Source organism: Aquarana catesbeiana, linkage group LG07 (assembly GCF_042186555.1).
Source record: "Aquarana catesbeiana isolate 2022-GZ linkage group LG07, ASM4218655v1, whole genome shotgun sequence".
Lineage (NCBI taxonomy): Eukaryota > Metazoa > Chordata > Amphibia > Anura > Ranidae > Aquarana > Aquarana catesbeiana.
In genome coordinates this window covers 275,680,125-275,706,575 of record NC_133330.1, presented here as the reverse complement: position 1 = coordinate 275,706,575, position 26,451 = coordinate 275,680,125, and the positions used below count along the sequence as shown (strand labels likewise).

General features: G+C 44.4%; 1 protein-coding gene across 3 annotated transcripts in view; it reads right to left on the bottom strand.

The window, feature by feature from the left end:
* The window catches only part of SMG7 (SMG7 nonsense mediated mRNA decay factor), a 145,864-nt gene that overhangs the window by 75,509 nt on the left and 43,904 nt on the right, over nucleotides 1–26,451 (bottom strand). For all 3 annotated transcript variants that reach the window (XR_012235341.1, XM_073593366.1, XM_073593367.1), the window contains exons 2-3: nucleotides 24,773–24,804; nucleotides 14,284–14,401 (exon numbers count right to left, since the gene is read on the bottom strand). Coding sequence is in view for 2 of the 3 variants with exons in the window: in XM_073593366.1 (XP_073449467.1) it covers nucleotides 14,284–14,401; nucleotides 24,773–24,804 (150 nt within the window). In the remaining variant the exon portion in view is untranslated. The remainder of the gene's footprint in view (nucleotides 1–14,283; nucleotides 14,402–24,772; nucleotides 24,805–26,451) is intronic.

Here is a 26,451-nt window from a genome sequence, read left to right as displayed (position 1 = left end):
CCAAGGGTGGGGAGGGGGAGAGAAAAAGGATGAGAGGAGTGAAAGGAAATGTAGTTAACAAAGAGAAGTAAGTTAACCACTTCAGCCCCGGAAGGATTTACCCCCTTCCTGACCAGAGCACTTTTTACAAATTGGCACTGCGTCGCTTTAACTGCTAATTGCGCGGTCATGCAATGCTGTAACCAAACAAAATTTGCGTCCTTTTCTTCCCACAAATAGAGCTTTCTTTTGATGGTATTTGATCACCTCTGCCGTTTTTATTTTTTGCGCTATACACGGAAAAAGACCGAAAATTTTGAAAAAAAATGATATTTTCTACTTTTTGTTCTAAAAAAAATCCAATAAACTCAATTTTAGTCATACATTTAGGCCAAAATGTATTTGGCCACATGTCTTTGGTAAAAAAAATGTCAATAAGTGTATATTTATTGGTTTGCGCAAAAGTTATAGCGCCTACAATCTAGGGTACATTTTCTGGAATTTACACAGCCTTTAATTTATGACTGCCTATGTCGTTTCTTGAGGTGCTAAAATGGCAGGGCAGTACAAAACCCCCACAAATGACCCCATTTTGGAAAGTAGACACCCCAAGGAAATTGCTGAGAGGCATGTTGAGCCCATTGAATATTCATTTTTTTTGTCCCAAGTGATTGAATAATGACAAAAAAAAAAATTACAAAAAGTTGTCACTAAATGATATATTGCTCACACAGGCCATGGGCATATGTGGAATTGCACCCCAAAATACATTTAGCTGCTTCTCCTGAGTATGGGGATACCACATGTGTGGGACTTTTTGGGAGCCTAGCCGCATACGGGGCCCCGAAAACCAATCACTGCCTTCAGGATTTCTAAGGGCGTACATTTTTGATTTTACTCCTCACTACCTATCACAGTTTTGAAGGCCATAAAATGCCCAGATGGCACAAACCCCCCCCAAATGACCCCATTTTGGAAAGTAGACACCCCAAGCTATTTGCTGAGAGGCATGTTGAGTCCATGGAATATTTTATATTTTGACACAAGTTGCGGGAATGTAACAATTTATTTATTTATTTTTTTTTTTTTTGCACAAAGTTGTCACTAAATGATATATTGCTCACACAGGTCATGGGCATATGTGGAATTGCACCCCAAAATACATTCTGCTGCTTCTCCTGAGTATGGGGATACCACATGTGTGGGACTTTTTAGGAGCCTAGCCGCGTACGGGACCCCGAAAACCAATCACCGCCTTCAGGATTTCTAAGGGTGTACATTTTTGATTTCACTCTTCACTGCCTATCACAGTTTCGGAGGTCATGGAATGCCCAGGTGGCACAAACCCCCCCCAAATGACCCCATTTTGGAAAGTAGACACCCCAAGCTATTTGCTGAGAGGCATGGTGAGTATTTTGCAGCTCTCATTTGTTTTTGAAAATGAAGAAAGACAAAAAAAAAAATTTTTTTTTTCTTTTTTTAATTTTCAAAACTTTGTGACAAAAAGTGAGGTCTGCAAAATACTCACTATACCTCTCATCAAATAGCTTGGGGTGTCTACTTTCCAAAATGGGGTCATTTGGGGGGGGTTTGTGCCACCTGGGCATTCCATGGCCTCCGAGACTGTGATAGGCAGTGAAGAGTGAAATCAAAAATTTACGCCCTTAGAAAGCCTGAAGGCGGTGCTTGGTTTTCGGGGTCCCATACGCGGCTAGGCTCCCAAAAAGTCCCACACATGTGGTATCCCCGTACTCAGGAGAAGCAACAGAATGTATTTTGGGGTGTAATTTCACATATTCCCATGGCATGTTTGAGCAATATATCATTTAGTGACAACTTTGTGCAAAAAAAAAAAAAAAAAAAAAAAAAATTTGTCTCTTTCCCGCAACTTGTGTCACAATATAAAATATTCCATGGACTCGACATGCCTCTCAGCAAATAGCTTGGGGTGTCTACTTTCCAAAATGGGGTCATTTGGGGGGGGGTTTGAACTGTCCTGGCATTTTATGCACAACATTTAGAAGCTTATGTCACACATCACCCACTCTTCTAACCACTTGAAGACAAAGCCCTTTCTGACACTTTTTGATTACATGAAAAAATTATTTTTTTTTGCAAGAAAATTACTTTGAACCCCCACACATTATATATTTTTTTAAAGCAAATGCCCTACAGATTAAAATGGTGGGTGTTTAATTTTTTTTTTTCACACAGTATTTGCGCAGCGATTTTTCAAACGCATTTTTTGGGGAAAAAACACACTTTTTTACATTTTAATGCACTAAAACACACTATATTGCCCAAATGTTTGATGAAATAAAAAAGATGATCTTAGGCCGAGTACATGGATACCAAACATGACATGCTTTACAATTGCGCACAAACGTGCAGTGGCAACAAAATAAATACATTTTTAAAAGCCTTTAAAAGCCTTTACAGGTTACCACTTTAGATTTACAGAGGAGGTCTACTGCTAAAATTACTGCCCTCGATCTGACCGTCGCGGTGATACCTCACATGCATGGTGCAATTGCTGTTTACATTTGACGCCAGACCGACGCTTGCGTTCGCCTTAGCGCGAGAGCAGGGGGGACAGGGGTGCTTTTTTTTTTTTTTTTTTTTTTTTTATTATTTTTTTGCTTTTTTATCTTATTTTAAAACTGTTCCTTTCATTTTTTTTTTTTTTTAATCATTTTTACTGTTATCTCAGGGAATGTAAATATCCCCTATGATAGCAATAGGTAGTGACAGGTACTCTTTTTTGAAAAAATTGGGGTCTATTAGACCCTAGATTTCTCCTCTGCCCTCAAAGCATCTGACCACACCAAGATCGGTGTGATAAAATGCTTCCCCAATTTCCCAATGGCGCTATTTACATCCGGCGAAATCTAAGTCATAAAATGCTCGTAGCTTCCGGTTTCTTAGGCCATAGAGATGTTTGGAGCCACTCTCGTCTCTGATCAGCTCTATGGTCAGCTGGCTGAATCACCGGCTGCATTCTCAGGTTCCCTGTTGAGACAGGAGAGCCAGAGAAAAACACGGAAGACGATGGGGGGGGGGGGGGCATTCTCTCTGCTTGTAAAAGCAGTCTAGAGGCTAATTAGCCGCTAGGATTGCTTTTACATGAAAGCCGACCGCTGGCTGAAAAGAATGATACCAAGATGATACCTAAACCTGCAAGCATCATTCTGGTATAACCACTCAAAGTCGTGAATGCTGTACCTGAAGACAAAAATATGGCTAACAATAAAGCACAGTAAACGGTAAAGTATAAAAAACTGCATACCTGAAAAGCAAACATGATAAAACATAATAACAATAAAACATTGCAGAATAGAATACAGTAAAAAAGAGCAGAACAATAGAGAGAATAGAGAGAGAGAGAATAGAGAGAGAACAATAAAACGACAACTATTATTTTTTATTTTATATTTTTGTTTGTGTTTTTTTTTTTTACACTTTTTTTGTAACTGTACCTTTTGTAACTGTAACCGGTTCCAGGTTCGGGTCTCTCAAAATGCGATGGCATCTTGGGAGACCCTGTGAAAGTGTGTCCTAGTCTGTGCAATGCTGTACCCTACGCTAATACTCAGCTAGTGAATGGTAGCGTTCAAAACATTCACCAATGCAAAGACCAGGATTGTCAGAACAGGAGGGACAATAATAGCGGGTGTCACGCCTATATCCGCGCTTACTGCAGACACGACATCTTTTTTGGGGGGTTCGCTGGGTAGGGGTACTCGGGAGGACATAAAAATGCCTCTCATGCAGCCGACTGCATTTGGTTGGGGATGTGAATGGGGGAAGTATGGGCGCTGCAGAAGTGGTGGGTTCCCAATTAGGATTGGCGAATGCAGCAGGAAGGGCACTATGGGCACGACGGGCCTGTGTTTGTCTTCTTGGTGGCAGCGGGACACTACTTGTGCTTGCCACCTCACCAGCTTGAACTGCACTTATGGGACTCGCCACGTCACCAAGTGTTACTGCAGTGCTGGTTTGACTACGACCGGGGTGTACTAGGCCGCTGGCGCCTGCCAGTTCACCAAAACGCTACCAAAAAAACTGTTAACGATCGCAGGGATCAGGCCTGACTCTGCGAACGCTGCAGTTATGCGTTTAGTGTTTTGTAAGTGACAGTGATCGATCGATACTGCACTTGGGTGGGCTGGGCGGAGGGACAAAACGCAGGTGCTAGCAGGTATCTGGGCTGATCCCACTAACACTGCGTTTTTGGGAACCCTAAACTGCTGGGGATGCTAGTATAGATCTGATCGGATCAGATATTGATCAGTTCAGATACTATACCACTAAGGGAGGTGTATGCTGCGTGCGTGGGTGTTAGCGCTACTGGCACTAACCTGACGCTGCCTGGGGCTGGTGCTTGCCAGTTCACCAAAACGCTACCAAAAAAACTGTTAGCGATCACAGGGATCAGGCCTGACTCTGCGAACGCTGCAGTTATGCGTTTAGTGTTTTTTTAAGTGACAGTGATCGATCGATACTGCACTTGGGTGGGCTGGGCTGGGCCAGGCGGAGGGGCAAAACGCAGGTGCTAGCAGGTATCTGGGCTGATCCCGCTAACACTGCGTTTTTGGGAATCCTAAACTGCTGGGGACGCTAGTATAGATCTGATCGGATCAGATATTGATGCGTTCAGATACTATACCACTAAGGGAGGTGTACGGTGCGTGGGTGTTAGCGCTACTGGCACTAACCTGACGCTGCCTGGGGCTGGTGCTTGCCATTTCACCAAAACGCTACCAAAAAAACTGTTAGCGATCGCAGGGATCAGGCCTGACTCTGCGAACGCTGCAGTTATGCGTTTAGTGTTTTGTAAGTGACCGTGATCGATCGATACTGCACTTGGGTGGGCTGGGCCGAGCCGGGCGGAGGGGCAAAACGCAGGTGCTAGCAGGTATCTGGGCTGATCCCGCTAACACTGTGTTTTTGGGAACCCTAAACTGCTGGGGACGCTAGTATAGATCTGATCGGATCAGATATTGATCCGTACAGATACTATACCACTAAGGGAGGCGTATGCTGCGTGCGTGGGTGTTAGCAGTACTGGCGCTAATCTGACGCTGCCTGGGGCGACGCATATCACCGCCGGGCGATCAGGGGGCTAAATCTTTATTCGGTAATAAACGGCGGGTGCCCTGACACTATAAAAAATAAACAAACTAACCAGCGTCACACGTAACGGTTATACAGTGATCAGTGGTGAAAGGGTTAACTAGGGGGCAATCAAGGGGTTAAAACATTTATTAGGTAGTATATGGGGGTCCCTGTCGCTATAAAACGCTGACGGCGAACCTAAATATTTACCTCACTAACTAGCGTCACCAGCGACACTAATACAGCGATCAGAAAAATGATCGCTTAGCGACACTGGTGACGGGGGGTGATCAAGGGGTTAAAACTTTATTAGGGGGGGTTAGGGGGGTACCCTAGACCTACAGGGGGCCTAACACTCACTGCCCTGACACTAACTGTCACAAACTGACACCAATACAGTAATCAGAAAAAAAAAAAAAAAAAAAAAAACCTGCTTGGTGTCAGTTTGTGACAGGGGGGGGGGGGGTGATTGGGGGGGGATCGGGGGGCGATCGGGGGGGGGATCGGGGTGATTTGTGTGCCTGGCATGTTCTACTGTGTGTGTGTGTTGTGCACTCACATTTCAGTCTTCTCTCCTCGGCCCGGAACGGAAAATACCGAGCCGAGGAGAGATGACATCATTTCCTCTGCCTCTGTGTACAATACAGAGGCAGGGAAATGATCCCATTGGCTGGGAGCGATCGCGAGGGGGGGGCCACGAATGGATGGCCTCCCCCTCACCTCCGATCGCCGGGGGACATTTGCCGACCGCCGCAGGCACCGGGGGGGGGTCCGATCGGACCCCCCACCCGCGGGCAGGCAAGGACGTACATGTAAGTCCTTTTGCCTGCCCGTGCCATTCTGCCGACGTATATAGTCGTGCGGCGGTCGGCAAGTGGTTAACAAGGTAAAGTTTCTAAGTTATTGGTGTGTCTCGGGCGTAAAGTCTTCACTCGACACCTGCCCACCAAATTATAACTAAGAGTTATAGCAAATCACTGCTTCAACGCCCGCCAGGGGAATCCGGGTCAAAGCGTTTGCCTATGTGGAGGTGAGTCTAGCAAAAGCTATGCGTGGAGGTCCCCGCCGTTTCCCAACCCCCACAGACCTATAGTTGTATATGAACATGTGAACCAGTTTAATAAACTTGTACAAACCAGGTGTAGTAATATAACAAATTTTTAGTATCCTCTGTTTGCGTCTAACATCAACCACAGCAGAGAGATAGGGGTATCATAGTTTTTTTTTTTTTTTTTTTCTTTTTTTTCCCCCTCCCCCTCCTCTCCCCTGCCCCCTCCCCCAACTAAACAATCTCGCATCCACTTGTGTAAATCTGTCCGGTCTTCTTGAAACTGAAAGCTCCATCATTCCCCGTCAGTTTAATAATGATAAGACTAACAGTATGGTTGTATGATGCATTACCTTAATAACATGCCTCGGGCCTCAGGCGCCACACTCATGGGATTCTCGTGTTGAAGGGGGGTGGCGACCCATTACTGTTTATCGCTACCGTTTACTCTTCATCACTTCCCCCACAGCACTTATGGTCTCGTGCTATTGTGTTACAGTAAGGAAGAGTAAGGTGAAGCAATGCAATCCTTTCGTCCCCCCTCCCTTCCGCAACTTTAACATATCTCAGTTATCTGCCCATTAGCCTTCAATCACTTCGCTAGGCTCCAACATTCCCTATCCCCCTCTCTACCTCGCACAGTCATCCTATGTTCTTTACAGAACTCTAAAGAGGGCCCCTGTACATCCCCGGTAATGAGATAGGTATATGGCACTCACGGGCCCAGCTATAGTCTCGGATGAATGTTCTACGCTGTACTGTGGTCCAGTCGTTGGTTCGATCTTCAGCTCTCCCTCTCGTTTCCGCTGAAAGTCTCCTGGAGAGGGAGATCGTGGTGTGTAATATAATGGGGGGTAAAACTTCCCTTACCTCTCTGGCGGGTGTAGTGCTGAGTGGGCGGAGTGGGAAGGAGACCACCGGGGGAAGGAACAAACATAGGATCCCCGTCAGTTACAACCTCTCGGTCTGTTCTCCACTACCCATCAGTAGCGTTAGTTCCAGAGCATGATAAGTTGGTGGCAGGATCCGGTGTCTTGCTGGAAGGCTGAAGGCGTGAAACTACACTCACGCTGCTGGGATATTACAGAAAAGTGGGAGGGGTGGGAACGTCTCAGATGTCTCGGCATGGATGGGGTACACAGAGCATTTCATTTAGAGTGGACGCAAGTAAAGTGCGAGTGTTCGCCAGTAGAAGGAGAGGGAGTCAAAAACAAAAAAAACTTAAAAAAACTCAAATCAGCAAACAAAGGAACCAAAAAAAAAAAAAAAAAAAAAAAGAAAAAAAAAAAAAGGTAACATCCTAGGATCCAATTTTGTTGTTAAGACTCACGGGCATTATTTCCGGGCCTGATGCGGGAGCGACCCCTAGATCGTTGGGACCGTGTAGGAGGATGAGATCTGCCCACCGCTGGGCCAGTGCGTCCTGTAGGTCGAGGGATCTTTTGTAGCCAGGATTGGTTCCGCCTCCATGAAGGTGAATAGAGCAGGTAGGTCTGCTGGAGTGCGCAGTGTAAAGGAGGCTCGCTCCATCCGGAAGGTGACTGCTAGCGGGTACCCCCACCGGTAGGTGCATCCACTCCTTCTTGCCACTTCCAGCACTGGCTTCAACATAGCGCGACGTTGTAACGTGGCTCTGGAGAGGTCTGGGAGTATTTGAATATGGGCACCATCAAATTCTATATCTCCCTGGTCCCAGGCATTCCGCAGGAGCATTTCCTTTTGTGCGTATCTGTGTAACCTGCACAAAACATCCCGGGGTCTCGCGGGATCTATCGATCTGGGTCCCAGGGTGCGGTGTATCCTATCGATCTCCAGGTTAGGGGGTGGATCTGTCATGAGCGTTCGAAAGATTGCTGTCGCCGTTTCAGCCAAATCTTCAGGACCCGGACGGTCCTCCATTTCCTCCAAATGTAATTGCATCTCTTGGGCTTCTAATGCATGGGCTTGTTGTGTTTGTTCCAGTACTCGCATCTTTTCTTCTAATACATCAATTTTGCTCTCTCCGGATGTGACACGAGTCTCTACGCTGTGTAGATCTGCTTTTATCTCTTGAATGTCTCTACTGTGTGTCTCCTCTATTTTCAGAATAAGGGCCTCTATGTCTGCCCTTGTAGGGAGGGCCCTGAGCATGCTGCGGAGATCGTCTTCTATGGGGGCCTGGGTCAGTGAAGTACTCTCCATGCTTGAGCAGAATATTGCCGGCGTCCCCGTGAGGGACACAGGGGTCTGTGTGTGTATGGGAGGGAGGTTCTGTGGTCCCACAGAGGTAGCAGCCATAGAGGTTCCACGTGGTGCGGCAGCTATGGCGCCTGGAGACAGAGCCGTTTTACCGGTAAAAAAGTGCGGTATCCCTGTTTGTATTGTCCGGTGGTTCGATCCCCGTGTAGATGATCGTGTCCTGTATCGTTTTGCGCTGTTCATGCCTCGGTCACATGGGTTAAAGACTGTTTTTCGGTCCGTGCGGGTAGGATCGGGCAGGGAGCTCCAGCTATGCACGTCTTCACTCGGCCATTGCTAAGCCACGCCCCCTCTCACAATTCATTTTGCTATTATATGTGGTATAGCAATATTTTCTTTCTCATTTTTTAGCGCTACACTTGGTTATATACGATTTATTACAAATTTTCTATTTGTTGTGTTAGCTGCTTACATCTATGACTTTTTTGGAGTAAGCGCATGGTTTATAGGTTTTTTATGCAGCCTGTAGGTTTTACCTTACACATTAGCCGTGTGTTTTGCAAAATCCAAGTATACCACGTCCACAGCCACCCCTCTGCCCAAGGTTTTACATACCTCTTCAAAAAAAAAAAAAATCAGGTTTGACAACTTCTGTCTCATGAATCCCTGCGGTCTGTTGCTTAAAATATTTTCTATGTGGTCTTTTATTAAAAGTATCTACAGTATCTTCCCGACTATAGAAGTTAAACTAACAGATGTATAATTACTTGGTAAAGACTTTGATCCCATTTTAAATATAGGCACCACATTGGCCTTACACCAATCAGGTGGTACTATTCCAGTCATTAAAGAGTCCCTAAAAATGTGAAACAATGGCTTTGAAATGACACAGCTGAATTCTTTTAAGATCTGTGGGTGCATGCCATCTGGTACAGGGGCCTCTTTCACCTTTATTCTGTCTAAATATTTCTGGACCATACCAATTTTGAGCCATTGTGGATCATTTGGGGCTGTGTCAATATTATCCCCATTATGGACATGAGCTCCCCTATGCTCCTTTGTAAACACAGAGCTGAAGAAAGTATTTAATACATTTGCCTTTTCTTTGACCCCAGTCACCCACTCCAGATTAATTTGTAAAGGGTCTACATGCTCAGACTTGACCTTTTTACCATTAATATAGTTGAAGAGTTTTTGTGGGATTTGGCCTACCATCTTTCGCAATCCATCGTTCGTTTTGAATTTTTGCGTCCTTGATTTCCTTTTTACATATTCTGTTAAATTCTTTGTAACATTTAAACGATGATAGTGTTCCTTCGTTTTTATATTTTTTTTTAAAAGCTCTTTTCTTATTATTTTATAGCTTTTTAAGTCATAACACTGGGAGGAGCCGCCATTACATACAACCAATCTGTGATAATCCCATACAAAAAGCTATTTGCCTTCATTTGGTCAATTTTTAAAGTAAAACTAAAGACAAAAAACTTTTTAATTTTTTATTTTGCTTAGAGTAAAATAGAATTCTAACCCTTGTCAGTTTTCTTTGCCATTTGTTTTTCTGTAAAATGCAATATGGCTACCTGGAGGCATTCTGTACACAGATGGTGTACAGAACACCCCATAAAAATGTAATTTCCTGCTTGTGTAATTGGCTCACTGATTTTCCCAGATGTCTGCACCAAGATACAAGTCATTGTCATTTTTGGTGAGATCCTTCCAAAGGGAAATCACATCTTAGGCCTCATGCACACAGGATGTTTTTACAGCTGCTGTTAGAGGTATCTGACTTTTTTTTTCTACTGCCTCTAAACATCCCTCTATGTTAGCCTATGTGTACATGCACACAAACTTTCAGAGGCCTTTGGAGGCAGAAACGTTTAGGGGCAGAAGAACAAAAAACGTCAGCCCGTGCATCCTGGAGCAGAGGCTGTTGAGCTGCAAATGCCAAAAAACACTGCTAAACACTGTAACAAGCATTTTCCGTTTTACCTTATGGGGGGGGGGGGGGGGGGCAAAAACCGCGAAAGAAAAGCCCATAAACGCTATTAATTGTTTTTAACCACTTGCTTACTGGGCATTTAAACCCCCCTCCTGCCCAGACCAATTTTGAGCTTTCAGCGCTGTCGCACTTTGAATGACAATTGCGCGGTCATACAACACTGTACCCAAATGAAATTTTTATCATTTTTTCCCACAAATAGAGCTTTCTTTTGGTGGTATTTAATCACAGCTGGGTTTTTTATTTTTTGCTAAACAAAAAAAGATGGACATTTAAAAAAAAAAAAAAAAAAAAAATCATGTTTAATAGTTTGTTATAAAATTTTGCAAACAGGTAATTTTTCTCCTTCATTGATATGCACTGATGAGGCGGCACTGGTGGGCACTGATAGGCTGCACTGGTGGGCACTGATAGGCACAGTTAAGGCGGCACGGATAGGCACAGTTAAGGCGGCACTGATAGGCACAGTTAAGGCGGCACTGATAGGCACAGTTAAGGCGGCACTGATAGGCACAGTTAAGGCGGCACTGATAGGCACAGTTAAGGCGGCACTGATAGGCACAGTTAAGGCGGCACTGATAGGCACAGTTAAGGCGGCACTGATAGGCACAGTTAAGGCGGCACTGATAGGCACAGTTAAGGCGGCACTGATAGGCACAGTTAAGGCGGCACTGATAGGCACAGTTAAGGCGGCACTGATAGGCACAGTTAAGGCGGCACTGATAGGCACAGTTAAGGCGGCACTGATAGGCACAGTTAAGGCGGCACTGATAGGCACAGTTAAGGCGGCACTGATAGGCACAGTTAAGGCGGCACTGATGGGGACAGATAAGGCGGTACTGATGGCCACAGATGGGGGGCACAGATGGGGGGCACTGGTAGGTGACACTGATGGGCACTGATAGGTTGCACTGATGTGGGTGCTGATGGGTGGCACTGATGGATGGCACTGTGGGCACTGATGGATGGCGCTGATTGATGGCACTGTGGGCACTGATGGGTGACTCTGGTGGGCACTGGTAGGCAGCACTGCTGCCTATTGCTTTGTGTTATAAGATTGCCGTGATCGGGACACGCCGGTGATCGGGTTTTTTTTTTCCTCCTCACGCTGTCAGCGCGAGGAGGAAAAATAGCCGATTACATCACATGATCAGCTGTCATTGGCTGACAGCTGATCATGTGGTAAGGGGTCGGGACCAACCCCTTACTCTGATCAGGCGAGTCTCAGACTCGCTGATCACCGAGCGCGCAGGCCGCTCATGCACGGGACGGGACGGGCCATTGCGACGTCAATAGACGTAGTCCCGGCAATTTAGATCCGCGCTGTTGCCGTCATTTGGCAATGGCCCGGATCTGAAGCGGTTAATGCTGCTTTTTCCTGGCAGCAACGCTGGCGTTTTTTTAAATGCCCTGTGAGCATGAGGCATAAAGGGATACAGACCCTGCCACTTGCCTAAGAGCCCTGCAGTTGCAGCAGCTGATTGATAATTATAAAATCCCTCTCCCATACAGATTCACTCTACAAGTGGACACAGACAAACAGCTATTTGTAAGCCCTGCAATGTACACAAGATCACCCAGTGAGGAATATTTGTTTCTCAACAAAAGTGGGGCCTGACATTCAGCAATCAAATGTCAGAGCTTCAACTTGCAGTGTGGTAAGGGGGCAGGGACTAATCACTAAATGTTAAGAAGTTGAAGCCCACGTGGCTCCAGAGACTAGCGGAGGAACCCCCCAAGGTACCATAAGGTATGAAACCATTACTTTTTAGGTTTACTATTATATGTCGCCCACAACTAATTAGGTTCACACATGCACATTTAGGGGTATGAGCTATAGAAGATCTTCAGAAAATAAATGAAACGAAAGTACTATAGGAAGGTGACAGATTCAGAAACACAGCTGGCTTCCTGTCATGTAATCCCACAGAAAAAAAAAAAAAATAAATAACTTCCAGCTGTCGTGGTGCTGCATAATTTTATTTACAACGATAGCTAACAGAGTAAGGGGCTGCACAGCAAAGTTATATAAATTGACAGATACTTACATTTTTGTACAGATTGGGGGTCTTTTCTATAAATATGGTCTCCAAATTGTTTTCAGCTCTAATAAGTGTGTGGAATGTCTTTTTGTTTTTGGTATAGTGTATTCTTCCTTTTTGGTAATTGTATATTTTTATTTAGCAAACATTTAATACAGGGTGCTTCCATAACATCCAATTCATAAAGCAGCCTGTGCTTTCTTATAAGAACACTTATTATCTACATGTTTAGAAGCACCCCGTGTACAATGACTAAGCCATATGTTCATACAACCATGCATTCTCTTTACAGTGTCTGTAAATTGAATTTGATATTACAGGAAGGCTTGTAAAGGCTGGTTAGTGACTGGCAACCTCTGGGGTTACAGATGCTTAAAGTCAAATGGTAAAAGGCAGCTAAGGAGGTTCATTTTTTTGGAGCATGAAAATTACGATCCGCGAAACTCCACTAGGTTATGCGGACCGTGGTCTTCATTTCACAACCTATTCATAACAAAGTCTCTCCTCCTGGTGTTTTTTCTGCTCTCATTCAATTTTATTGTGCTCTGCCGTCAAAATGCACTTTCGTACAGCACACCTCTATGCTTTATAAATGTGAGCTAGTTATTTTAGGCCTCTTGCCTCTGCTGCCTAAAAACATTTTTTTTTTTTTTTAGGTGATTTAAATGCAGACCATTGTTTTCAATGTGCCTGTACACACAGGTGTGCAAGCATAAAGGATAAAAAAAATATTACAGAAATCTGAGTTGCCGGTCAGTATTTTTGCACTAATGCACGCAAATACGCTTATTAGCCACACTCCCTTCATTAAAATAAAGCTAGAAGAATATTTATGCTCGTGAGAGTATGCTTGCAAATATGAGCAAATATACCCAAATACATGCAAGTGATATACAGCTCATCCTTGCGTTTTTTTCAGGAATGTCCGATTCATATATCAGTATATTGTACAGAGAGTTTAAAGTGGCAGTTTGGCTATAGTACAGCCTAAGCACAGTCAAGCGTTCAGTGGAGAAAAAAGAAAAAAAAAAAAAAAAAAAAAAAAAAAGATATGGCACAGGTGAAGAGGAGAGACAGGAGGGACATACATATACTGAATTTCTTTTTGTCCATTCAGAGTGACTGCTTTAATAATGAACAAACTTAAAGCGAATCAGTATTTTGCCCATTTAAGTCAAAGATACAGTTCTGTCTAACAGGCCACCCCCTCTGCGGACACTTCCTTTTCCCTTTACCAATCAATTTGCACGTCCCATTTTAAGTATGAGAGCGCAAGTGACTCTGTCCCTTTCTTTCCCAGGATGCAGTCCTTGGTGCCTGAGCAAACAGTAACCAGCCACAAGATTTGTTAAATGGAGTTTGCTGCAAGATCCTTATGCTTGTGTAAGCTTCCAGGCAGAAGTTCATTTCTCAGTGTTCTGGCTATAAAATGGGGTAAAGGGAAAGGAAGGCAAGTGCACATGTTCACTTTCAACAAGGAAGTTGGAGAAATTCCCTCCAGGAGATAGAAGTCCCTACCTAAAAGCCTTCTTTTTTTTTTTTTTTGAGCAGCAGTTGCTGTAGCATTCAGAGCTGCTTCATCCAAATCAAAATGCTAAACATGTTTCCGATTTATTTTTCTAAAACCCTGGAAGTACCAGATTGTGGCAGCCTCAATTGTGAAAGCCTTCAGCAGGCTGACCTGGAGTTAAAGTTTATCCACTTACTTGGTGAAAGCATAGAAAAAAAAAAAAAAAAAAAAAAAGAAAAAAACAAGATTGTGGTCATTCTGCCATTTACACAGAGGAAAATATCTACTGCAAATGAACCAGCTTAAAATGTAAAAAACCTAAAAATATGAACAGATTTGAAATTTGCTTTAAATATATAGCGCTATAGAAGCGGGCTTCCTAAAAAAAAAAAAATCACCACAGAGTACTTACAGGTCCTGTTCCACCTTCTTGTCCAGTGCATACTCAAGGTCTGTCACCAGCATCTTCTGATACAAGTCCTGCAGAGCTTGACGGGAAGTCCACGTCTCTGCTGTACCAGGCTTAGACTCTGGTCAAAGAAAATCACAATGAGATAAAGATACGTACTTCCATTATAAAATGATTGCATGTAAACAAGCATGAAGCTGTGAGGGGAATTTCCAAGATTTGAACCTATACTATATGCAAGGCCCCATAAGAGGAAAAAAAAAAAAAAAAAAAAACTTATTAATTTATTCAACTTAAAAAACATTTACTCATTTCCTCTCTCTGTTTGAGACAGTGGAGTTTAACAGTTTAGAATAACACACAACTAAATGAGAACAGGCTTTTTAATCTGCACAAGCAATGATATTTGGAACAAAGCTGTCAGATCAAAGTCACATTTGTTATGATTAAAGCTTGATAAGAGAGAAACTAAGACAATCAAAGCACTGACAGGTCATGAAATCAGATTCTGAAGAATGTAATAACAAACAATGCTTAAAGAGGAAAAATCTCTATATGTACAATCACAACTGCAGTTTTATTAGCATTTCTCTTGTATGAGAAAGTCTCCCGTTCTTTTTGTATTGCTTCCTTTGTGTGAAATCGCTGGTGTTCCTGCCAGTCCCTCTGCTTTCCTATTAAAAACTGACCACTGCAGTTCCTCTTTAAAGTGATTGAAAAATAGGATTCTTGACTTACCGTAAAATCCGTTTCTCGGAGTTCATTGACAGACACAGTGCTTCCTTATTCAGAACCATAGGGTTATATCATCCCCTACAGGAGTAGGACACTAGGGAGAAAAAAAAAAAAAAAAAAGACTTGGCTACACCCATGGGCAGTCCTAGGCCTTCACCCCCCTCTCTTCTATAGGCCTTCAGGTTTGTCACAAGCAGTGTCAGAAGCATTAAAAACTTCAGAGGGGTGGGTGCTATGTCTGTCAATGAACTTAGAGAAACGGATTTTAAGTCAAGTCAAAAATCCTATTTTCTCATTCGTCAATTGACAGACACAGCGCTTCCTTATTCAGAACCAAAGGGATGTCCCAAAGCAGTGCCAAACATGAGGGGCAGGGCAGCCAAAAAAAAAAAAAAAAAAAAACTAGGCAAACCAGACAGACAATCTAGAGCTCAACTAGAACAACTGGAGCCCAACCTGAACAGCAAGAAAACCCCTTCATGAGGGAAAAACCCTCTAGACCAGTGGTTCTCAACTCCTGTCCTCAGGACCTACCAACAGGCCAGATTTTATGTATTATCTTGGGGAGATGCAAACTAGAATACTGCAACCACTGAGCAGCAAATTATATCACCTGTGATGTATTTCAGTTGTCTTGCAAACCTGGCCTGTTAGTGGGTCCTGAGGACAGGAGTTGAGAACCACTGCTCTAGACCTCAGCCTACAGAACCTTCCGGCCAAAAGAGGCATCCGCAGATGCCAGCACATCCACTTCGTAAAATTTTGTGAAAGTGTTCACCGGCGACCAGGTGGCTGCCTTGCACACTTGCGTCACTGACGCCTGATGACCTGAAGGCCCAGGAAGCACTCAAGGCCCAAGTAGAGTGCGCCTTCACTGGGAAGGGAGGAACCCGACCCCTGACAGAATAGGCCTGAGTTACCATCTGTCTGATCCTTCTAGAAATGGTCGCAGAGGAAGCAGACAGCCCCTGCTTTGGCCCGTCCGCGATCACAAAACAGGGAGTCTGACCTCCAAAAGGACTCAGTGGCTGCCAAATACACCCTGATCGCCGGAACCACATCCAAAAGGTGTGCAAGGCAAATTCCCTCGGATGTTGCGGCCTGGGACATAGGAAAGGCAACACAATGTCTTAATTTAAATGGAAATCAGAAATAACTTTTGGAAGGAACGAAGGACAAGGACGAAGAACTACTTTGTTCTTATGAATCACCAGGTAGGGCATGCGACAGGATAGCACCGCCAATTCCAACACCCTGCGAGCAGAGGTGATAGCCAAGAAGGCCACCTTCTGCGACAGAGTGAGCAGGGGGATTTCTCGAATATTTTCAAAAGGAGGTTTCCGTAGAACCAAAAAGCACCAGATTGAAGTCCCACGGTGGCAAGGAAGATCGCACTGGTGGAACCACATGTCGCACCCCCTGAATGAAGGTACGCACCAGAGAATGGGAAGCCAGGGAGCGTTGAAAGAAAACCACCAAAGCCAACACCTGGCCCTTGATGGTACTCAAGACCAAATTCTTTTCAACGCCCCTCTGAAGAAAAGTCAAAATCCGAGCCACCGAAAAGGAACGTGGGTGAAACCCCACTGACTCACACCATGAAATGTACGCTTTCCACATTAGACGATATACCTTCCTGGAAGTAGACTTCCTAGCTTTGAGTAGTCTCGGAATCACCGACGCAGGTAAGCCTCTATCCTTCAACACCTGGCTTTCAACAGCCAGGTCATTAAAGCCAGCGACGGTAAAGCAGGGTGGAAGATCAGCCCTTGGGATAGCAGATCCTCCCTGAGAGACAGCTGCCAGGGGGCATCTGGGACCAGATGCATCAGGTCGGCGTACCAGGACTGACGAGGCCAGTCAGGGGCCACTAGAATGACCGGAATTCCTTTGACTTCGATCCTGCGTAACAGCCAAGGCAGAAGCTTGAGAGGAGGAAAGGCGTAGATCAGACGATACTGGCCCCACAGAGCCACCAAAGCATCTGAGGCATCCGCCAGAGGGTCCCGAGACCTGACCACAAACCTCGGCACCTTCCTGTTGACCTGGGATGCCATCAGATCTAACTCTGGAGAGCCCCAATGCAGACATATCTGTTGAAATGCCTCCTGATGAAGGTACCACTCCCCTTGGTCCAACACTTGACTGAGGTAAACCGCCTGCCAGTTGTCCACCCCCGGAATGTGGACAGCGGAGATAGCCGGAACAAAACGCTGTGCCCACCGTAGAATGCCTGCTTCTTCCAGGCCCGCTAAAACACTCCTTGTTCCTCCCTCGTGGTTGACATAGGCCACTGCCGTGGCATTGTCCGACTGGATCCATATCGGGAGCCCCTGAAGTCGATCCGTCCAATGATCCAGACAGAGTCTGATCGCCCGGAGTTCCAAAATGTTGATGGGTAGCCTGGATTCTTCCAGCGACCCCGAGCTGAGCAAATGCCCAGGACTCCTCCCCACCCGGACAGACTGGCATCGGTGGTGACCACTGTCCAGTACAGAGGGAGAAAGGATTTCCCCTGGCAAAGAGCCGGGGAACAAACCCACCAAATCAGGAACCCTTTGGTTCCTTGGCTCAGCCGAATCTGACTGTCCAGAGACCCTGTAAATTTGTCCCATTTTAACAATATCTCCTTTTGCAGGGGTCTCGTATGGAACTGGGCAAACTGGACCGCCTCAAATGTAGACACCATCAGGCCTAGCACCCGCATGCAAGTCCGCAGGGAGACCCTCCTGCTGGACAGCAGTAAGCGGGTTGCCGCCTGTAACGTCTGGAGTTTGTCCTGAGGAAGGAACACTCTGGCCAGAGCGGAATCCAGAGTCAGACCCAGATAAACTAATTTCTGAACTGGAATCAGTGCAGACTTTTGGCAATTTATCAGCCACCCAAAATCTGACAAAGTCTGAATATCGATCTCTAAGTCGCCCCTCAGGGTCGTTGGGGACTCTGCTCGCAGAAGGTCGTTCAGGTAGCCCAGAACAGCAATTCCCCGCTGGCGAAGCAGCACCAGAAACAGGGTCAACACCTTGGTAAAGACCAGAGGAGCGGAGGCAAGACCAAAGGGTAACTCCGCAAACTTATAATGTTCCTCTACCACAGGAAAGTAGAGGAACCGCTGGTGTTGGGCACATATCGGAATGTGCAGGTAGTCATCCTTGATGTTGATGGAGGCAAGAAAGTCCTCCTGATGAAGAGATGCCACCACGGAGCGAATGGACTCAATTCTGAACTTCCACACCTGCACAAAGAGGTCCAGAATCGGACGTACCATACCCTCTTTTATGGGGATCGTAAACAGGTTTGACAAAAAAACCCTGGAAACATTCCAACATTGAAACTGGGACAGTCACCCCTTGAAGTAACAGGCCTGGCACCGCACCCTGGAGGGCTAACAAGCGGTCCGAAGACAGACACAGATTGGACGGAAAAAAATCTGCTTGGGGGACAAGACTGGAACTTGATCTTGTAACCAGACAGAATCACTCTGTGTACCCAAATGTCGTTTATCAGAGAGGTCCATGGGCCCGGAAACAAGCGAAGACGTCCCCCCACCTGGACTGCAGGTGAGGGTGCCCCTTCATGCTGAAGGAGCCTTATCTGGGGGTCTGGAGAACCCCGCTCTCGGTTTGTCCAACCAGGGTCGCTTGGAACCATCAAGGGGGGCTTGAAAGACTTTGAGCCTGTGTAAGAAAAGTACTCTTCCCCCGTGACACTCTTATTGATATCATCCAGAGTGGCCCTAAACAAACGATCGCCTTAAAAAAGCAAATCAGCTGGGGTTTTTTTTTGTTGTTTTTTTTTGTTCTTAGAGGCCTGGTCCACAGTCCCACATTTCAGCCACAATACCCGCTAAGCACTACTGCTGAAACAGACAGCTTAGAAAGCAAGAGGCATCGCAGACAAACTGCAGTGCCTGGACCAGCTGGTCCGCCAATTCAATGAAGGCAGGAGGAAAGTGAACACCCTCCAAGTCACAGTGCAACAGCTTCGCCCACTCTGAAAATGTTTGAGACACCAGGGCAATGGCCAGGACCGGACAAAGCGCCGAACCCGCAATAGTGAACATAGTGTGGCTCAGAGACTCGGCAGAATGAGCAAGTATGCATCGCATACTTGCTCATTATCAAATACTTATCTTAGAACAAAGCGGTTGCAGCGGTCCCTGCACACTGCTGAAACAGCTGACATTTTACCCCGAGTTTCTTCTGGGTTCTCAGGCTCTGGCGCTGTGATTGGCCAGAGCTGCGATGACGTTATGTGCGCGGGAGCCACCATTCATGGCACGGGCTTGGAAGGAACGGCACCTATGGGCTTTCTTCAGAGCGCATGCGCCAGTGATATCACTGGCTGCATGCAATGTAAAGATCTCCGAAACCGTACAGCTTTAAGAGATATTGTCACTACCTATAGGTAAGCCTTATTATAGGCTTACCTATAGGAAAATGTAAGCAGAGGGAGTTTACTTCCTCTTTAAGCCTGATGTCAAAAAGCCTGAAGAAGAACTCTCAGATCTAGCAGAATGTGCTTTAACAAGAGGGGATGCACCGATACCATTGTTTTTTTAAAATGAGTACGAGTACCAATACTTTTTTTTTTTTATAGTACTCGCCGATACCAATTACCGATACCTACAGCAACTGTTTTGTTTTCACTTCAGCTGTCAGCAATGGTACAAAGCATTGAAAAGTTGTTTACAAATTAAATACATTTTTTTTTTTTATTTTGCGCTTTTTCAATGTGAAATGTGTAAATATATGTTAATATATATGTGTAAGAATATTAACTAACAAAGCAAAAAAAAAAAAAAGGCAGGGAAATTAAATGGAGAATAGGGAGTTGATTAAGGCCCCTTTCACACTGAGGCGGTTTGCAGGCGGTATTGCGCTAAAAATACCGCCTGCAAACCGCCCCTAAACAGCCTCCGCTGTTTGTTCAGTGTGAAAGCCCGAGGGCTTTCACACTGAAGCGGTGCGCTGGCAGGACGGTGAAAAAAGTCCTGCAAACCGCTTCTTTGGAGCGGTGAAGGAGCGTTGTATTCACTGCTCCTAAACCGCTCCTGCCCATTGAAATCAATGGGACAGTGCGGCAATACCGCGGCTATAGCCGCGCTGTACGAGGGATTTTAACCCTTTTTCGGCCGCCAGCAGGGGTTAAAACCGCACCACTATCGGCTGAATACCGCTGCAAGAACGACGGTACAGCAGCGCTAAAAATAGTGCTGTTGTACCACCGACGCCCCCACCGCCCCAGTGTGAAAGGGGCCTAAGGCTGATTAGATTAAATTAAGGGGTTGAACCGAGGGACATTTGTTCATCCCTTTGATCTGCAGATGAAGAAACAGAAAGATACAAAAAGAAACAAAGTTTCTTTTTATTTTAGTGTTTCAGCGGCTGAGCAATATCGTTAATAAACATTTCCGGCTGCTTTTTGAGGAGAGCCACTGACAGCTCAAAGAACTGAGCCTGAAAGTTCCAGGTATCAGTGCATTTGCACGAGTACCGATACTTGTGTAAATACTGAGCTAGCTGCTGCCATAACCCCGGTATTTAGCGTCAAGGCACGGGTATGGCGATTTGCGCAAAGACGTTAATTCTTCGTGGCATAGATTCAACAAGGTGTTGTAGCAGATGCTACTAAAGTACAGTTCTGCTCACTCAAAGGCCACGTCTGTTATTGATGGATATAGGTTTGGACCAAACTGTCTAAAGTCATAGTAAACATGAAATTCTGCTTTAAACAACCCAGGACTGGAAATAGCACTGGTAGAAGCAACAGGATTGTTGTCTAGTTTCAGCATGGTGTGCACTGCATCATTAAGAGCCAAATTATCTCCTCATATAGAGAGTAACAGTAGAAGACTGCAATTCCTCAGGGGTAAGCTCATCAGTCAAGGACTAGAGTGATTTAGAATCAAAGTCCTAGCGGATCAGATGGCTCAGAAGCTACTAAGCCAGCAGGCAAATCACATCTAGAAACTGCAAGAGTATTCGGGAGTGTGCCTGTGGCCTCTGTGATCAGAAGCAAATAAATCCATAAAGTCTTGCATGTCCATTGTAAAAACGCTCAGCTGAAAGGGGAGAGAGTCAAGCCATACCCCACGGAGCAAAAGAGGACTGAGGATGGAGCAGACAGCAAGATTCCAAGACTTCGGATGTTGGAACCATAGATGGTGCAATACAAGCCACCCCAAAGTCATTAACAGAATGTGAGCTAGGGGCACATGTTAATGCAGTACTGTTAGTTTCACACCCCACATATCTATAATCAGACTTCTTGAGACTGGGTGGCATTAAGGTGACGGACGCATGCCTCGTACACACAATTGGACATGCCGACAATAAAACCGTGGATTTTTTTTCCGACAGATGTTGGCTCAAACTTGTCTTGCATACACACGGTCACACAAAATGTTGTCGGAAATTCTGAACGTCAAGAACGCGGTGACGTACGACGAGCCGAGAAAAATTAAGTTCAGTGTGGCTCTTCTGCTTGATTCCGAGCATGCGTGGACTTGTGCATTGAAATTGTGTATACACGCTCGGAATTTCGAGCTCGGAACAACCAGCTCTCAAACATTTGTTGTCGGAAATTCTGACAGCAAATGTCCGATGCAGCATACACACGGTCGGAATTTCTGACAAGCTCACATCGAACATTTGTTGTCGGAAATTCTGATCGTGTGTACGCGACATAAGAATACTGAGGCATGGCCTCAGGTATTAACGAACACCCAAACAGCTGGTAGTAGAGGGGTGCTCTTTACAAACAAGAGTAGTAGAGGGGAGAAAGAGTATGGAGCAAGCATGTTCATCACTCCACTCAGCAAAATTATGTCAGAGCATAGTCTGACAACATTAACCCTTTCTGTAGTAAACCCAAGTAATTGAGGTTGCTCCTGAACCTAGACCTGAATGGCGATTTCACAAAGTGAGTCTTCAAAAACAGGGCAAGCACTGAGGCAAGGCCAGTAGCCCGAGGCCTAGAAAGCGCTTTACAGCTACCTTTTACTAGAATGGAGTCTGGAAAGTATGCCAAATCCAGTGCCCAAGTGTCTTTCTATCCCTGCAAAGTCCAGCCCAGCAGCTGGTTTTCAATTTTTTTTACAAATAAATATGTGAAAAGTGTGGCGTGCATTTGTATTCAGGCCCCTTTACTCTGATACCCCTAAATAAAATCTAGTGGAACCAATTTGCCTTCAGAAGTCACCTAATTAGTAAATAGAGTCCACCTGTGTGTAATTTCATCTCAGTATAAATACAGCTGTTCTGTGAAGCCCTGAGAGGTTTGTTAGAGAACCTTAGTGAACAAACAGCATCATGAAGGCCAAGGATCACACCGAACAGGTCAGGGATAAAGTTGTGGAGAAGTTGAAAGCAGGGTTAGGTTATAAAAAAATATCCCAAGCTTTGAACATCTCACGGAGCAGTGTTCAATCCATCATCCGAAAATGGGAAAGATTATGGCACAGCTGCAAACCTAACAAGACATGGCTGTCCACCTAAACTAACAGACCAGGCAAGGAGAGCATTAATTAGAGAAGCAGCCAAGAGGCCCATGGTAAAGCTGGAGGAGCTGCAGAGTTCCACAGATTGTACATTCCACAAAACTGTCCTTTATGGTAGAGTGGGAAGAAGAAAGCCATAAGAAGTCCAGTTTGCGAGAAGCCATGTGGGGGACACAGCAAACAAGTGCAAGAAGGTGCTCTGGTCAGATGAGACCAAAATTGAACTTTTTTGGCCTAAAAGCAAAACGCTATGTGTGGCGGAAAACTAACACCGCACATCACCCTGAACACACCATTCCCACCATGAAACATGGTGGTGGCAGCATCATGTTGTGGGGATACTTTTCTTCAGCAGGGGCAGAAAGGCTGGCCAGAGCTGATGGGAAGATGGATGGAGCCAAATACAGGGCACACAATTCACTCTAGATGTGCAAAGCTGGTAGAGACCTACCCAAAAAAACGTGCAGCTGTAATTGCAACAAAAAGTGGTTCTACAAAGTATTGACTCAAGGGACTGAATACAAATGCACGCTACACTTTTCAGATATTTGTAAAAAAATTGTAAAACCATTTATCATTTTCTTTCCACTTCACATTTATGTGCCACTTTGTGTTGGTATATCGCATAAAAATCCCAATACAATAAAAATTCACACTTTTTGGCTGTAACATGACGAAATGTAAAAAATTTCAAGTGGTATACATACTTTAGAGCACTGTAGCTGAAAGATCTTACAATCAACAGGCAAAGTACAACACAACACAAAACAGGCGGCTGAGGGCATCAGCTGCAATTGTTATAAGAACAAGGTCATCAAAGTCAGGTTCATGCTCTCCATTTATTTGTCTTGTCCAGTCAGCAACAGTCTGGCAAACAGACATGGCAGCAATTGCAGGCTGCAGGGCTTGACCTGCCTTTAAATGGGCTTCAAAATGCCTATCAACAGAATCCTTAAAAAAAAAAAAAAAAAAAAACGAACATTTACACAATAGAAACTGTAAAGTGAATCGAGGCCTGAAATGGCAGGAACCACTACTGGGACATTCTATTTTCATTTAACATTCATATTCCATAGGATATATTTCAGCAAAAAGCTTGATGGGGGGGTGAGGGGGAGACATCTTTTCAGGTTTAGACCAATCCTCATGTAATGCGTATTAATTTTGTGTGTGTATGGTAAAAGTTTTGATTTTGCCAGCCTGATAGCACCCATAGGGGCTTGTTTTGACCGTGGAGAAGCAGGTGCTGCCAGACAAAGACATGGTCTATGTCAACTGTGGGGAACATTTGTCAAACCGTTGCTTGTGGCTCATAAAATGCAGGGGTTGAAAAAAAAAAAAAAAAAAAAAAACACAACAACTCTACAATATCTACGCCTCCATCACCCTACATCATTTCATTTCATTCCCATACAGGTTGATTGATCCTCAATCGGCCGTTCTCTCGTATGTATCCCTTGCTAGTATTAAATAATCATATGCAATATTTTCATATTTATCTGAATAGAATGGTTACATTTTTAGCCCTGAAAGGAATAAAGTGCCACACAAAACACTATAGATTTCTTTTCCACATAAGATGCAGGCGTTTAATTCATTTGTAGTACAGAATGGATAACACCAACATCTAACACTATTAAGCTTCTTAATTTACTGATTTGTCAATCTATAGATCTTGTCCGGACAAAGAAGCGGACTGGGCAGAATATACTGCGTTTCGAAAAGAAGCCCGGGTCTAATATCAATTTTGGCAACAAAAGACGCAGTAGGGCTTATTTTCAGGGTAGGTCTTACCACGTAAATGTGCTGTCTTCTCTCCCCCTCTCTCTCCCTGCCCGACAGGAATCCCCAGTGTGAACTGAGTTAAAATGCTTGTAAAATCCTATAATCCACTCTATTACAGTAGTATATAATATACAATGTGTGTGTTTCTGTAATATAATTGTGCCAAATACTTTCGTTATAGCGCCACTCTGCCCTTCTGTGACCTGCCAGAGCTCTCTTCCCTGCAATTATATTACGGAAACACACACATTGCACATTCTAAACTACTGTAATAGATTGGATTATAGAATTTTACAAGCATTTTAAACTAGGGCTTATTTTCAGGGTAGTTCTTATATTGCAGCCCTCCTGGAAAATAACACTAGGTTTTATTTTTGGGGTAGGTCTTATTTTCAGGGGAAACATGGTAGCAGTACCAATTACTAAACACAAAAGTAACATGTGGTGAATACACACCATAATTATGCTTACCTGTCATATCTGCTTTCAGGACTTCTGCCTGCCTGTAATAACAAAAAGCAGAGGTTATGGCTAGACTGCAGAACAACATGTAAGCAAATACAGACAACCTAAATTTGTTGGTGAATTTTTGGCTTTCCTGTATCACTAAATGATGGAGATTTTGCCTCACTTCCTGTTTTGTCTAACTAGCCTCCTAGCTAGAAAGTGAAGGGAAATCTCTCCAACATGAACACATTGATAACAGAGAGGCTATAGTTCTTTTTCACCAGCTTTTATGCTGTCTGTGTGCCATTTGGGAAATCTTGCCTTGATTCCTTTTCTGTCTCATGACTGTCAAAAACAGAGGGGAAAATCTCCAATGAAAAGTGGAGGCTCTCATCCTTTCCCATTGTATCCAAAAATAGAAAATAAATAGGTCCAGGTTTTGACTGGAATCAGGGTTTAGAGAAGTCCTTGAATTATGGCCAGAAATGCCATCTGCAAATTAGATCACATTTCTACTGTTTTTCAGCTCAACATTTAATAAACACTAAATGACAATTGCAAAAATTCAAAGAAAAAAAAAATAAGAACGTGAGCTGGGTTAAGCCGGCTTAATACATGGTGAGACTGGCCACATTTCGATCCGTGTATGGGCAGAAAGGTTGTACAGAAATCGAACCACCCTGTTGGATTTTCCCCATTTGATCAGCGCTGCAGGCTATAGCCTGCAATGTTGATCAGTGTATTCTGATGGCGGGAAAGTCTCTCTGCTGTCAGAATACAATAGCTCAGCGAGAAGGATATCCATTTGAAATGTATGGATGGGGAAATGTCTAAAGGAGGATAGGATAGAAGTCCAGCACCAGAGCATCTTTGAAGTAAAATCACTTGGCTTTCTTATAAATCCTGGATAGGGGAAAACATGGTTGGGGGAAAATCGGGTCAGTTTATTTTTTATTTTTTGTTCAACCCACTGGTTGGTTATACAATAAAAAAAAATAATGCATCCTTTATGGGCTGCTTTAGGCAATTTACATGCCTCAAACGACAAGTTTACCATAATGACAGCCAAGCATACTCAAAAATATTTGAGTGTTTCTGGGATTAGTTACAGTTAGCTGAAAGATCTTCCAATCTACACAAGCAAGGTCAGAACAACAGATTTAATGATATGGCTACATTCAGGACGCCATCATCCATAATACTGCACGCTAATGATCAGTGGCATTTCACTATACAAAATGCTAAATTATTAAATTTATAACACAGCACACAGATATGCATAGCAAGCAAATATACAAGCAATTGTATGTGACTAGCAATAGAAGTGACTATTAAGGTTATATAAAAAAGTGGCTATCTTAAAGTGGTTGTAAAGTCTCAAGGTTTTTCACCTTTATGCATAAGGTGAAAAACCTTCTGTGCTGCCCCCTAGAGCCCCCCTTTTTCATACCCGAGTCTATCCATTCCAGTGATGGGGATGAGCCCAGCGGCTCCAGTTGCCATGGAAGGCGGCTCTCTGTTGGGGGACACGATGAAGGTGAGAAGCCAGGAGCGCTGGCGGGGCACCCCAGAAGAGGAGGTTCGGGGCTGCCCTGTGCAAAACCCTTGCACAGAGCAGGTAAGTATAACAGGTGTGCTATTTTTCTAAGATGTGAAAGTCTCAAAACAGCTTTTCAGTTTTCACCCAAAATAGAATGGTTCGA